The 15,195-nt window shown below is 37.5% G+C and overlaps 3 protein-coding genes across 3 annotated transcripts; 1 reads left to right on the top strand and 2 right to left on the bottom strand.

Moving 5' to 3' along the window:
* Window positions 1-913: 913 nt before the first annotated feature.
* On the top strand, window positions 914-5,048 carry LOC147564604 (U-box domain-containing protein 13-like). Its single transcript, XM_086648180.1, has 4 exons — window positions 914-1,636; window positions 2,512-2,628; window positions 2,747-3,202; window positions 3,530-5,048. Exons 1-4 carry the CDS (start codon window positions 1,364-1,366, stop codon window positions 4,661-4,663), a joined length of 1,980 nt encoding a protein of 659 aa, XP_086504306.1. The 5' UTR covers window positions 914-1,363; the 3' UTR covers window positions 4,664-5,048.
* Window positions 5,049-7,504: 2,456 nt separating this feature from the next.
* LOC147564603 (dof zinc finger protein DOF3.6-like) lies at window positions 7,505-9,390 on the bottom strand. The gene is made up of 2 exons (XM_086665972.1): window positions 9,024-9,390; window positions 7,505-8,924 (listed from the first exon to the last, which is right to left on the bottom strand). Exons 1-2 carry the CDS (start codon window positions 9,072-9,074, stop codon window positions 7,863-7,865), a joined length of 1,113 nt encoding a protein of 370 aa, XP_086522098.1. The 5' UTR covers window positions 9,075-9,390; the 3' UTR covers window positions 7,505-7,862.
* A 1,299-nt stretch (window positions 9,391-10,689) lies between these two features.
* On the bottom strand, window positions 10,690-15,091 carry LOC147564602 (uncharacterized). Its single transcript, XM_086648171.1, has 9 exons — window positions 14,926-15,091; window positions 14,733-14,794; window positions 14,436-14,526; window positions 13,652-13,738; window positions 12,790-12,843; window positions 12,443-12,627; window positions 11,847-11,929; window positions 11,603-11,703; window positions 10,690-11,171 (listed from the first exon to the last, which is right to left on the bottom strand). The coding sequence occupies exons 1-9, from the start codon at window positions 14,971-14,973 to the stop codon at window positions 10,953-10,955; spliced, it is 930 nt and encodes a 309-aa protein (XP_086504297.1). The 5' UTR covers window positions 14,974-15,091; the 3' UTR covers window positions 10,690-10,952.
* Window positions 15,092-15,195: the final 104 nt, after the last annotated feature.

The following is a 15,195-nucleotide window of genomic DNA, read 5'->3' as shown; positions in this document are numbered from 1 at the left end:
TACTGATTTCAGGAGTTTGAAATCCACGAACAGTAGCAGTCATGCGCTAAAACGAGCAGATCTGCTCGTGTTTCGTCGATCTCCCGCGAATCACTAGCAGATTTACTTGTTTGTTAAAAAGAAATGATTTCTAGGGTTTTGAAGTATTTGATTTCTAAGTTTTAAAAGTTTTAGGGTTTTAGAGTTCTTAAATTTTCCTTTGAGACGATTCTTCAACAATTCATTTCCCTTTGTTTGATATCATAATCAATTATGTTTCTGCAAAAATTTTCTCTCTCTAGAAATTTGGGTGTTGGTAATGAAGATGAAGTAGTAGAACCAGAAGATCAAAATAAGTTAGGGTTTATGGAAAAAAGAGGGAGGAGTTAACATAATACATCTAATTGTAAGAGGACTTGAGTAAAAATAATAGAGATTTGTCCCCTTAAAAACTGGTGTCCATATATAAATTTTTAATTTTTCTGGTTGTCAAAATAAAATAGTTGTCCATATAAGAAAAATGGTTGTCCACGTATTGGCCACCATTAGAATTATCATTCTTTAATATATTATACACGGAGACCATTGGCTATTGTTTCTCCATTTTCTATTGTTTGAAATGTAATTTTTTGGGTGTAACATGTTTGAATTTAAATCATTTTGGAGAGTCACGCCTAAGCTTTTAGACACAAGATCTTACTTACGAGGGATTACTAAAAATCGAGTTGAGTCATGAGTATGACAAATGAGTCAAGACCGAAAGACTAACGAGGTCTATTCAGACTTACTGACGAATAATTCATACGTGTGTATATATATATATGAGGAAAAAAACCTAATTTGAACGGATAGAGATCCTGATAATCAAAAAAAGTACTTTTTTTGATGAAGGATAAAAAAAGTACTTGTGGAGATAGTAATCATACTGTGACTCTGTGAGCAACAATAATAATAGCAAATATTAAATGTTTCTTCAACAAAAAAAGAAAAAAGAAATATTAAATGTTGGGAAAAAATCACATAAAGTATGTCGAAAAAAACAATTTCCCCTTGCCTTAAAACCCGAAAATACCCTGTAAATTTGTTATGCCGCTGTCTAGATCTTGACAAGATGAAGCCCACTTGGCTTCACTCCACCAAACTCAGCTTAACTCTGGTTAGTTAATTATCTCTCTCTCTCTCTCTATCCTGGAGAGCCAACTTCTCTTTCTCTCTCTCTATAATTTGGTAACCAGTTCCTCTCTCTCTCTCTCTAGTAGCTCTCATGGAGAAGATGACATTTAACTTTCTTCACTTTTTATAGTAAACCCTAGCTAACGAAATTAATCAGACATTTCACTTCCCAGTAGATAGATAGAGAGATAGATTCTTACCCACACTAAAGATGGAAGAAGATAATGGAGTAGTACTTGTTCAGAAACTAATTGATATCGTTACTGAAATTTCAAAGATCTCTAACTATGTTTGTGTAGTTAAGAAACAATATTCAAGTTTATCAAGGAGATTGAAGCTTTTAATGCCTATGTTTGAAGAGATCAAAGATAGTAAAGAACCCATTTCTTTAGTTAATGTTAAAGCCCTAATTTCATTGAAATTAGCTCTTCAATCTGCTAAAGATCTTCTCTTATTTGGTAATCAAGGGAGCAAGATTTATCTGGTGCGTTTTATTTCTTTCCTCTTTTGGTATTTTTTTTTATGTAGTTTACTTTTACGATCTCTTTATTATGTCATTTTTTGTGCTTTTTGCCTTTCCCTTTGGACATTAGAGTTAGGGTTTTGTGAGGTTGATTTGATTTGTCTTGGAAATGTTGGTTTGATTTAAGATACTGTAAAGAGTATAGTCATTCATTGATTAGGGTAAATCGAAATTCGCTTTGATTTCTGGTATGATATAAAAATTGAGCTTACTAGTGGAAAAGCTTAGGACTTTCTCCCTCTTTCTAGCTCCTGATAGCCAATTTGAACAGAATCAGGCAACATTTACTTGGATCTTCTACTAGGTTGTGTAATTGATTGATGGTCCTTTGCTTTAACAATGCTGCATTTTGAACTTAACCCAATTCGATGTCTTGATATGTCAATTTTCTTGCAAAAGTATGACTTTGGACGGTGGATCTACATCGTACCAAATAAAACACAGATTCTCTCTTGCTTACTGGATGTCTTTCTCATTTAGTATGACTAGCTTAATGGATGTCTTTCTCATTTACAAGTTGTGGGTTTGTGTAATAGCTAATGTACATTGTTGAGTCGAGTCAAAATTGCATTAGTTTGTTTGAGCTCTTGAGAGTACTGCAGTATTTCAGTAGCTAAATCAGTACGAGCTCGAATTCTTTGACCTTTCATCTCTCTTTAAAATGGATACTAGAGTTTCAAACATGAACTTTTGGGTATGCAAATAATTTGTAAGAAAAATCTGAGTTGAACGCTGAAAAGGGTTGCTTTCTTTGTGATCTATTTCTGAATCTCTATATTCCGGACTTCTATTGTTTTCTGAGATAGCCTATCTCGTAAATAACCTTGGGCCTTCAGGTGCTGGAGAGGGAGCAAGTAATGCACAAATTCCAGGAAGTAGCATCACATTTGGAGCAAAGCATGGGCCAGATTTCCTTGGACGAACTTGGCATATCGGACGAAGTTCGGGAACAGGTACAGATCGATCCTAAAAACAATCAATATACAATTTAGTAAGAGTGGAGCTTCCTCTCATTTACATTCATTAACTAGAGCTTCGTGGACCCTGAAATAATCTTTTTTTTTTTTGCAGGTTGAGCTTGTGATTTCTCAATTCAGAAGAGCCAAAGGGCATCTTGATGCACCCGATGTTGAGTTATACGAGGATCTTTCGTCCATTTATAATAAGAGCAGTGATGCAGCTACAGATCCATCCGTCATGAGAAGATTGGCTGAAAAATTACAGTTGATGGATATAAATGATCTCAAACGTGAGTCAGTAGCTTTGCATGAGATGGTAGTTGCTAAAGGTGGTGATCCTAGGGGGAGCATAGAAAAGATATCAATGCTACTGAAGGAAATCAAGGATTTCGTGCAGACTGCAAATCCTGAGATTAGTTCCCCGGCGAGTGATAAGAGTCTCTGTTCAAGTTTTAACTGGCTAGCGACAACTGACAAGAGTCCCACATCCCCAGTAGTGCCAGACGACTTTCGCTGCCCAATATCTCTGGAGTTGATGAGAGACCCAGTCATTGTATCCACGGGGCAGGTATAGAAACTATTTTGACTCTTATTTTATTGAATGTGCACTAATTTTCTTCATTATAAATAAATCTTGACTAATCACTTTCAGACAAAAGAAAAGCCTGTATGTCAATACATGTTCATGTGCTATACGGACACCATTTTGATAAATATATTTATCTACCATTTGCTCTATTATGTCCTTTTAGTTCACAAAAGTTTCTCAATGTGGTTAGCATAGATCTTACCTCGAGAACCATCGTACTTTTGTATTCTTCCACATTTATGGACGTAGTTTATTTATGTCCTTGTGGTAGGATCCTAATTTTTTTTATTTGGTATACTGCTGCAGACCTATGAACGTGAATGCATTGAGAAATGGTTCCAAGCAGGGCATGGAGTATGCCCAAAGACACAACAAACCCTTTCTAACATGGCTCTCACACCCAACTATGTCTTGCGTAGTCTCATAGCCCAGTGGTGTGAAGCTAATGGTATCGAACCACCCAAAAGACCAGCAAATTCCCGATCCAACAAAAATAACTCTTTCTGTTCTCCCGCTGAATGTGCAAAAATTGGTATTCTCATTCGCAAGCTTGCATCTGGTAATCTTGAAGACCAGCGAGATGCCGCAGGTGAACTCCGTCTTCTTGCCAAACGCAACACAGATAACCGTATCTGCATCGCCGAAGCTGGCGCCATCCCGCTCCTCATTGGCCTCCTCACAACGCCTGATCACCGAACTCAGGAGCATGCTGTTACTGCACTCCTAAACCTGTCAATCTGTGATGAAAACAAAAGCAGCATAATTACTTCAGGTGCCATACCTGGAATAGTTCATGTGCTCAAGAAGGGAAGCATGGAAGCACGAGAGAACGCAGCAGCTACACTTTTCAGTCTATCAGTTGTTGATGCGAATAAGGTGACAATTGGTTCATCTGGAGCAATACGAGCACTTGTTACTTTACTCGATGAAGGTAGTCAGCGTGGGAAAAAGGATGCAGCAACAGCTCTCTTCAACCTGTGTAAATACCAAGGAAACAGGGTAAGGGCAGTAAGGGCTGGAGTAGTTCTTCCATTAACGAGGCTTGTGAAAGAACCTAGAGAATTAATGGTTGACGAGTCATTAGCGATACTCTCTATGCTAGCAAGCAATACTGAAGGGAAAGCAGCTATCATAGCTGCAGAGGCATTGCCTGTGTTAGTAGATATGATTGGAAGTGGGTCTCCTAGAAATAAAGAAAATGCAGCTTCAGTTCTTGTTCATCTGTGTTCCGGAGACGACCAATATCTGAAAGAAGCTCAAGACCTTGGCGTAATGGGCTCACTTCTGGACCTGGCAGATAATGGGACAGAAAGAGGCAAACGTAAGGCCCGACAGTTGCTAGAGAGCATTAACAGGTTTATCGAGCTTCGAAAGCTAACTCGTGAACAAACCAATAACCAAGTTCAGGTTCAGATCAATCATTCATCAGAACCATATTAATGATAGATAGATATGTTTTAGTTTTCTCCAATTCGATACCTGGTGCATTTAAATCCAATTAAAATGGGGTTGACTTGATTAGAACAGGAAGGTTGAAGATTATTATTTATTACCTGCCATGGATAGGGTTCTTGGTAATTCACTAGTCTGTGGCAGGGAACTGCAGACGGATTCGGTTAATGGATGAAGATTTTAAAAAACATCCAAATTGAGAAAGCAGCTGCTAACAGGTAATTGACATCAATGTGTAATGTATCAATGTACTTTATTTTATTACTGTAACATCATCTATTTCTTTGTGTTATTTTTTTTTCTGTTTTGTATCCCTTAAACAACAAGGGAGCTTGACATTTTAACGAATTAATTAATGAGAAATTCTCGAGAATCTGATGCATGTAACTGAGAAATCTACAAATTCCGTCGAAATAGGTTTGGATTACTATATTTTTGTGTGATGAGTGTGTTATATTTAAGTCGAAAGTTTTCTGAGTCAATATGGAAGGGAGTGTGGTAGTAGCTAGTGTTATGACAAAAGCGGTTTGCTATGACTGAAATCGAGTAATTCAAAAAAAAAAACAATCGGAAATAAAAAGAATACAAGAGATTTACGCGGTTCGGTTGGTGAGACCTACTCTACAGCGATAACGACGCGATGATTTTCACTGTGATAAGCAAACAAGTTACACAAGAGATTCGTGAGAATTAGACACAGCTCTTAGGGTTTTAGTCTATATAACCAATAGAACCCTAATCTCACCGCCTCACCGTCTCTCTTTCTAAATCCAAAATACACATGGATACGCTAACACTTAATAACCAACATAAGCCTAGCTCCGCATTCCAGCTCTGTTTCAGAGTCTTGCTCTGTCTCAGAGTCTTGCTCTGTCTCAGAGTCTTGCTCTTTCTCAGAGCCTTGCTTCGCATACCAGCCATGTCTCAATAATCAGCTCCGCTAACGGGTCCAAAATTCCGTATCAAGACCGTTGGCGGGTCGTAAAGCGAGTTCGATATCAACCCATATTCAAGACACTTTCAACAGCTAGGCGTGTTCATTGGTCCGATTTCTACTGTTTTGGTGTCATCTGGTAACCAATTCGAAACCCACAGTTTGGTTGGATTTAGATAATACTTTAACACCTATAGTCAATAGCAATAACTGGTTATGCTTTGTGATTCTAATGGTTTTGAAAAATGACTCTTTATCCCGAGTTAATCTCAACCGATGTATGTTTCCCGACAATTTTCTCTCTTTAAATCTTGACCAGACACATGTCCTGCCCGAAATATGTTTCTGGGTAGTTTTCTCTCTCTACATCTTGACCAGACACATCGTGCCCGGAATATGTGCCGAGTAGATCATCACAGTTGCTGAGCTGCAGAAACAGAAGCTACTTAAAGAAAGAGTAAACAAAAGAAAAGAAGATGGGAGTTCAGAACATTCCTGATATTGTTGGTGGTCTTCTATGTCTGTCTATACATCCATCAGTCACTAGATATTTTTCTTTCTTTATTGATAATGTTATTGCCAGTTTCATACCTCCATAACTTTTGGGGATCATTCCTAACCATTCCATTTCTTGGTAATCACATCCTAACCCAGAGATTGGAGAGAGAGGGGACTGTACTAGTTGTTGATTTCCATAAAGTTCAGGGTCTTGGTTTCTTCAAAAGCAAATCCAAAACTCAGATTTTTTTTCTCTTCTTTTAAATGAAGTTCTTCTGATTTACTTGTTGCAGAATTAGGCCAAATTTAGATACGGGTTAATGTCATTTTGGTCCCCAACTTGTGATTGATTAGTCATTTTAACCTCGATTGTGTCTGGTATTTTGTTATGGCCATCCCGACTTCTCTTTTGACCCCAATTCTTTTTTTGAATTTCTAGTGATACTTTGTGATTTTTTTTGCAACTCTCTTGTCTAATTATTTTTCTCTTTCCTAATCCTTTAGTTTTCTCCCATCGTCATCTTCAACCAGTGTCGTTGGAAGGTGGTCGACCCCCTACCGATGACTTTTATCTCTTAATTTTCCTCCCCCCGCTCTCCCATTACCCTCGTCTCTCTCTCTCTCTCTCTCTCTCTCTCTCTCTCTCTCTCTCTCTCTCTCTCTCTCTCTCTCTCTCTCTCTCTCTCTCTCTCTCTCTCTCTCTCTCTCTCTCTCTCTCTCTCTCTCTCTCTCTCTCTCTCTCTCTCTCTCTCTCTCTCGACAAATGGGAGGCTCCCTTCGGTAGAAACTTTCGTTTGAGATTTGGGCGTACAAAGTTTTAGAGGGAAATTGTGAACTTCGTAACTTTCCAGGGATAAATTTTTTTAAAGGAAAATAATGGATCTTGTCAAATAGGGGCAACACAATTTCTTCTTCCTTATCTTCGACCGCCCATCTCCAGCTACCACCTCCGACCACCATCATTTCTCTCCTCCCTTTCTTTTTCCTCCTCTCCTCCCACCACCACTTATCTCTCGTACTCCCTCTCTCTTTCGTACTCCCTTTCTCTCTCGTACTCCCTCTCTCTGTTTCAGCCTTCGTCAGAACCCTACTCAAGTTTGGGGTATTTCCCCCAAACCAGATCGGGTATTGGTTTAGGGATCCCCAAATCAGATAGGGGTTTCAGCGAAGAGGACCCTCCCCTTTGTCAGAACAAATAGAGAGAGGGGAAGAGAGAATTGATGGTGGCGGGAGGTGGTGGTGGATGGAGGTGAAGAGAGAAAGACTTGAAGAATTTTTTTTTATAAAGTCGCTGCCTATGACTATTTTCCGGCGACCATCACCCGAGTGGAGAATGAATGAGGGGATCACAAACGAAGTAAACCTGTGTCTGGGTTTTCCAGAGCAACATACTCTAGTATTTGCAGAACTACGTACACAACTAATGATAGATCTTAAAACCAAGAAAGTCATATCTGATTACAAAATATTAATAACACTCATTATTGTGCTAGTAGCCCTATCAGAGTATCAGCTAGATTAATTCTTACAACTACTTGAAACCATACCCCATTCAGTAAACATGTCCACCAAACACCAAAATACAAGAGGAAAAAAAAATCAAAATATGAAAAAAGAAAGAAAAAAGGAAAAAAACAATGCCAATGTATCAAACCAGAAGCCTAGTTAGCCACCATTAGTTTTAGTAGAGCTATAGTTAGTTCTTCGTTCATAAAGACGGTTAATCGAAGTTCCTCCATTTCGATGAAAAAGTTATTAGAGATGGGTAGTGGAAGAAGATGTCAAACCAGAAACATCTTTCCATGCATTGCCACTCCAATATTGATCATTCCCTTGTCCTTGACTATAACTATGATTATTACTCATACCTACAAGTTGTCTTGATAAGTTCAAACTTGCAGCTTGATTTTCTTCCATTTTGACAGAACCCAACTGACTAACTATCACCGAACTTGCCGATGGCCTAGTTCGAACCTGATGGCTCATATTCTCAAGAAGACCTCCTTGATAATCACCTTGAAATGGATACAGTCCTAGTGGGGGTTCCAATAAACCAGCCAAGAAAGGAAAATGATGCATTTGTGGTAGTTTCCATTGCTCTCCACCTCCACTTGATAAAATGTTACCACCACCACCACCACCACCACCAACACCACGATAAGTACTTCCCATAAAATCATCCATGTCATGTTCAATAAGACCGACACCAACTTGTGAAAACGACGATGGCAACATCTCCCCACTAAAATTCATTTCCATTGGATTAGTGAAATGATGTAAATTAGATGATGTAAATGGTAACTGATGAGGGTATTGAGGTTGAGATTGAGGTGTCATATGCCCTAAAGTCTGGTCACTAGTAGTAGTGAAACTAGTACTATTATTACTAGTTGAACTATTATGACTTATTGTTTGTCTGATGATTTGCTCACTAGTTCCAGATGATTTTGAAATGCTACTAATTCTCTTATTGGTCCTCCTACAACCTCCACCGACGGGAACATTTCGTAATGCTCCTCCTCTAGTCCAGTATCGTCTACACGTCTTGCAAAAATGACGAGGTTGAGAGAGACTGTAATTATTGAAGTAACAAAACTTTGTATTGGTAGAATCACATCTTGGGCATCTCATTAGTACTTGTTCTGGCTGTGGTAGCTTTGCTTGTCGGGCTCGGTCGGCCATCGAACTGGGCCTGAGTCCTGAACTAGCATTTGGGCTTGCTGCACTCTCATTCACTTGAGTAGTCTGTGATGGCAGTGGAAGTTGAGAATGATTTTGATGATTATTGTTCACATTTCCTGGTGGATTAGTTGGTTGCTGCACAAATTTTAGAAAAAAAGTTAGAATTAACATTCAAATATATCAAAAAGAAAAGATATAAAGAAACAAAATGAAATGTTAACTAGTATTAATTACTTGTTGCCAGTTGTTTGGATCTAAATAAACAGGAACAGAAGAGAAAACCATGGTTTTAGTTTCGATGATCGATCTTTGCTAACAATTATTCATCAACAAGGGAGTTTGAGAGCGAGAGAGAGAGAGAGAACGAAAGAGAAGAAGAAGAAGTAGAGATGGAAATATGGTAGAGAAATAAAGGAGGGGCTTTTATATATAAGAACAATTCAATGTCTACTTTAGGTTGTGTTTAAGATATAGTAATATTATATTTCTAGGGTTTTGGGGGGGAGTTCTTCCATTCCATTAGCAGGTGGAAATTAAGCTTCTTTAGTGATTCTCTAGTAGTAAGTGATGAGTGGCTAATTCTTCTCATGCAGGAGGAACTAACTAAAGTGAGAGTTTTAGAGAGAGAAAAGACAAGAATATGTCCACGTCAGAATAGTACCAGAAAACCGTTAATATAAATCAATAAAAACAACAAAAATGGGGGAATAAACATTGATAGGTGTGTTCAAAAAGTTAAGAGTCTCTCCCGTTGAATAGGCACGTTGCCCAATGGAAAGCGGCTCTTCACATTATGTGTTTCCCCAACACTCTTCTTTAGACAACAATGAGACATCACTTTGCCACAACTCCCTCCCTGTAAAGAAGAACAAACTGAGAAGAGAGAGAAAAAATTGGTGGTGAACAGTGACCGGAAATAGTGGTGGACTGGTGGTGATTCAAAATTGTGATAGCAGTAACAATCTAGTGCTAGCTGATTAATCTTGCATGAAATTTTGAACTTGTGGATTGTTCTAATCATTATTTAATTTCTACATCTCTTATTTTGAGGAAACTTCATTGGAACTATTTTTTAATAACTAGTAGTATAATAAAAGAAAGACATCCTCTAACTTTTAAGCCTTTAGAGGCAGCATACTATGTCCACATACTCTCATCCTTGACCGGTTTATTCAGTATCGTCGTTTATCGAGATTCAAGAGTGAAAAAAACCATCAAGAGAGAGGATCCACCTTAAAATGAAGACTATTGATTTTGTGTAGGTCTAAAATAGACTTTACCTTGTAGCCTCTTCCAGCATTATTTACAAACAACATCCTTCAACCACACCTCGTAGATATACCTTCAACTGTGATAGTCTCCTCCAAACCTGGACTGAAATTCAACTTAAATTTGAGTATGGACAGTAAACTTTTGCCCATCCAAGTGAGAGAAGTGATCATGGGCCAAGTCATATCGTCTACCTCAGTTCCTAGTGGGATTTTGGTTCAGATCCTACAAAAGTAGATATATAGTAATCTATTTGTTTCTCCAATGTCGAATCTGGTCTCTTTAGTAAAGAACTATACATTTTACCACTAAACTAAAGTCAGGTCTCATTCTCTGAAAATGTTTTTCTTGTTATATATGAGATTCGTCTTTAGGAGATGATATTAATTTAGGTTCAAAGAAAAGCAATAATCATGGAGGGAGAGAGAGAATTGAGAAATTTCATGTAGGCTCAATATGCATTTGTGAATAATGAGTGAAGAATATTTGTGTTGTGAGCCTTACCGACCAATCAATCATGTGGTCTATTTATTTCATAAAGCAAATTCAGGATTCCAGAGAGAGAAAGATATATATATATATATATATATATTTAGAGAGAGAGAGAGAGAGAGAGAATGGAAGTGGGAACTATAAAAATGAGTACTTTTCCTTTCACCTCCCAATTCCCATCCATATTACATGACAACCTCATTCCCTCTCATACAAGAAGAAAAAGAGATCAACAATAACTCACTTAGTTTAATATGTCAAAATGGGACTAACCCTCATTTTAGTATTACCTTCCCAATTACCCAAGCCTAATGCAGAAGACGATATAGCTCGGAGATGGCTATGTCTTTCATGACCCGCGATCATTTAATTGAAGATTCCTTTGGTTTCCAGACCAGATCTTCACAACCCCAGACCGCTGTAACTTGACACCTTTTTAAGAGCCTCCTCTTCCATTTCCACCAGTAGTCGACAGAATGTTTCCACATCACGTGCTTCTTCCTTGAACGAAAACCTGAACTCCCTCCACTCGTATTCACCGAAACCGTCTTTGGTTGTCTTACTAGGAACCTTCCCAAGCACCTCAAATCCCTTTCTATCCACAGAAAGCATGTACGCATCCTTCACAAGCACATAGAAAAAGCAGTTACCACTATAGTAATCAGAATACATAAAGCTTATATAATTAACTGATATACCATCTATCTCAATTCCACCCACATTTTAGCCTAATTTAGGCACTATCCAGGTACACTCATTGCAAGTCCCATAAGGTTTTTTTCGTGTTTGCCTGCCCTAAAGCGCCCCAAGCTTTTCCACCAGAAGGCTATGGCCCAACCCCCCTCAAAAGCCTAAGCAGAGACAAGATGCTACTTTAAATACCAAATATCACATCACCTACTATTCATTTGCTTATATTAGTCAGGATCACAGTTAGACGTATGTCAAAAAATAGGCCAAACTACGCTAACGAGAGTACGAGACCTAACAAACTAGCTTAAACGTAATCATTTAGTAGTGAAACGATGTTTCTCAGAAAATATATGACTTACTCTTGCGTTCATATTCAAGTATACGAAACAGAAAAGCATCAATGCTCTACGCCTTGCAGGACTTCGATTGATTCCGTCAATGAGCTTTTCAGTATATGGTGCTACATATTAAAAAACAAACATCTCAGTGGGCAAAGAAATATACCACTTACAAGTATCCAAAGACTGCATTCGGGAGAGTGGGTATTGTCATGCATTAAAGCATAAATCATAGACAGGTAAGAGTTCTTCAAACACGACTTACCTAATTGACCTGCCTTGCAGTTTTGCATTTCTTCCAAATCAATGTCATGGCTGGTTCCACTTCCATCTATGTAAGTGCATGATCTGTACAGAATATATAGTATAAATTTGACATCAGCTAAACACAAAGGGATTTTTATGCTCTAAGTATACTGTAAACTATGCATCAAAATGAATGGAGATGCACATAGAGGTTGGACTTCAACCTACAGTTTGATTTATCTCAACAATTTACCACATATATAATCCGTAGTTACCTTGCAAAAGGAAATATTATTGGTGGGTATTACCGTCTGACCATAATGGTAATGTAGCATAACGAAATGGGTATACCCCAGCCAGAAAATATGAGTTTTGTGGAATATGATTCTAATCAAATATTGAATTAATACCATCACTTAAATTGGATATCAAAAAATATCCCCTAATGTCAAACTACATTATAACAAACTTTGTAGGAACATGAACTTAAATACACTGTGAATTTATTCTACCGTATACAAGAAAAAGGGAATTTAATATTGATTTCAAAAAATTTCTTGGAAAATATGACTAGTGAAATTATGATGAGTCGATAATATCATATCAGTAGTGTACCTAATATCGAACTTGTAAACTGTGAAGGTTTCATCTCCACTCAGTACTTCTTGAAGGTTATCACTTCGCGATACAGCACTAATACCTGAAGAGGTCAATACTCCAGCTACTGAGTAACTGGCCTCGCTAATAGCTTTCCGTTCTGATAAAATGGTTTCTCTTAGACTCTCGGAGGCAAGCCGCATCTGCAGAAACCAAAAAGAATTGACAAAAAAAAAATTGACTAGTGATTATAGCTCTTGGTACTAAGTTCCTAACGAAAAGTCTGAATTCATGTCATTTGCACTTCAGAGAATGCCATTAGGTAGAAGTTTGGTAGCTCTGGAACCATTAATAGGTAACATTACCTTTTCATCTTTAAGAGGTACGACGTCACCAGTCAACGCAACCCTAGTTGGTAACTGCACCAAAAAAACATCAATTCAACTTAGCTCTACACAATAACTCAAATTATGTCTTAACCAAGAAAGAATAGAAAAAGCATATTCTCAAGCGACTTTTGATGGATACTGACATTAATAGGGGTGTACTCGAGTCGAGCTGAACCGAGTAGTAAGATGTTCAAGCTAGGTTCGTGTATTTGATTGTTTGCTCGAGCTCGAGCTCGTTCGAGTAACTGTCCACTTGTTCAAGCTCGACTCGTATAAGTTTGAAAGAGCTCGAGCTCGAGCTCTCATGGTTTTAAGCTCGTTTATCAAAATACTTCAAATTAAAACAACTTCCTAAATTATCAACATACTTCAATGATCATTTGTCACATACAATAATAACGATTAATGATTCATATTCCAATAATCTTTTAATGGTTGATATTTCATGTACAAGTTTCAATACTAATACGTAATTATGTACTACACTATTAGATAGTATGTTAAACGAGCTGTTCACGAGTAGCTCGGGATACACTAAAGAACGATCAAGCTCGGCTAGTTTACATAATCGAGTACGATTTTGGGCTCGTACTCGTTAATCTCCGAGTCGAGCACGAGCAATAGTCGAGCCAAGCTCGAGCAGCTCGTTAAAAGCTCGGTTCATGTACACCCCTTGACATAACAATTATCCAATTTCCAAGTTCTATACTTTAAAGTTTGAACAGTGGAAAACCCCTATTAGTGAAACAAAAACCTGCTAAAAATGAAAGAAAATTTCTTCGCTATCAGCAAATCAATAGTAAAGAAAGACCTTCAATCAATCCCATGCAACACCTACCTTTTTTAAGGATCTTAGCAGGTTTGCAAGTGGACCAGGATAGGGATTTGCTACAGCAAAAGATCCACGCTCGTCAATGATAGTATTCTGCATAACAAAAAATAAAAACTTCATCAACTACTATTAGGTAAAGCATTGGTCAATAAAACTTAATTCTGTTTCTAGGACTGATACTTGAAAAATCAACATGCTCCATATATGATGCATTACTTTTTTTTTGATGAACATATGATGCATTACTTGCTTCCCATGGAACGTCAGGTCATCCAAAATTACAAATTGCAAGAACCTAGATGTTGAGAAGATCTTTTACAGAAATACGACTTCCATTAAACCAAACAAACCATAGGATTAAAAGAAACTACCACATAGGGTGCACATGGCACTGAATTTAGTTTTCATTTTTCATGGTCCTGTTTTCTTGTATTAGTCAACTGTCAACATACTTTTAACTTGGAAGTATGAACCCGTAACTCCTCGAACCCGAGACCCCGAGGACAGAAGCCAAGTTTGTGACAACTCCAACTAAGGGCTGTTGGCTATTTTTTTATGGTTCCTACACGGTTTATAAATGTTTAACACGATACTATGAAGATCTAAGATAAGTTTGTGACAAGATGTAGTTTAATTTCTTAAATCCTCACTAGCAAGTGGAAGACAGGGAACTTTTTGAGCAGTTTGTTTTACATTGGACCATATGAAGATCTAAGATAAGTTTTAACAGGTACATAAACGAAGATTATAAACGGAAGCAAAACCCTAAAAGAAAGAGAATAGTGCATACCACATTATGCAAATCATCTTCTGGTACCCAAAGGTATGGCTTCCCCTTCTTAAAATAATACATAATCTTTGAGGTGTGAATATCCTCTTTGCTATTCAACATGAAAAAAGATACAAGAAATTGGAATAACAAGAAATGATATAACTGAAAGATGACATTCTTAATACTTGAGCTGTGAATAATGCCCTCTTTGCTACAATATCATTAAGTAGGTAATACACTTAACAATTGAAAAACCCTAATTTCTATCTTCATGGAAATTAGAAAAAATTCAAACTTAAGAGGCTTCATCCTTACCTTCCTTTGGCATCAGCTTTGACTGTATGAAGATGACCTCGCCAATTCGAACTCAATATATTCTGTCCATTTCAATGGTTTATTAATGAAAAAGATTATCAAAACCACTATAGTTTTCCACTCAAATTCAAATACGAAGATCAAGCATATATATATATAGAGAAAGGGAGATAAAGAGGGATGGATGAAAGACCTTGCATTTCTCTGCAAATGTTAAGGCCAATCCCTTTGCATTCTTCATCTTTAGTCAAAATTGCAGCAAATTACACCAAAAATGGCTAATTTTGATTTCTCAGGTCGATAGAGAGGATTTTGCTCCTTCTAGGGTTTATTAAGGGGTTTTAGGTCCATGCTGTTCTTTTTTTTTTTCATGGAAAACGGGTTAACCTTCTGAACCGGTTTCTTAACCATAAGACGAAACTACCCTTCTTTAACCCAATTAATAACTAGAAACGAGGGCAAG

Source organism: Eschscholzia californica, unplaced genomic scaffold (assembly GCF_041429995.1).
Source record: "Eschscholzia californica isolate CP2 unplaced genomic scaffold, dmEscCali1.0.p SCAF_1, whole genome shotgun sequence".
NCBI lineage: Eukaryota > Viridiplantae > Streptophyta > Magnoliopsida > Ranunculales > Papaveraceae > Eschscholzia > Eschscholzia californica.
Note: the sequence above shows the minus strand (reverse complement) of the source record. Positions and strands in the feature narration are given on the sequence as shown.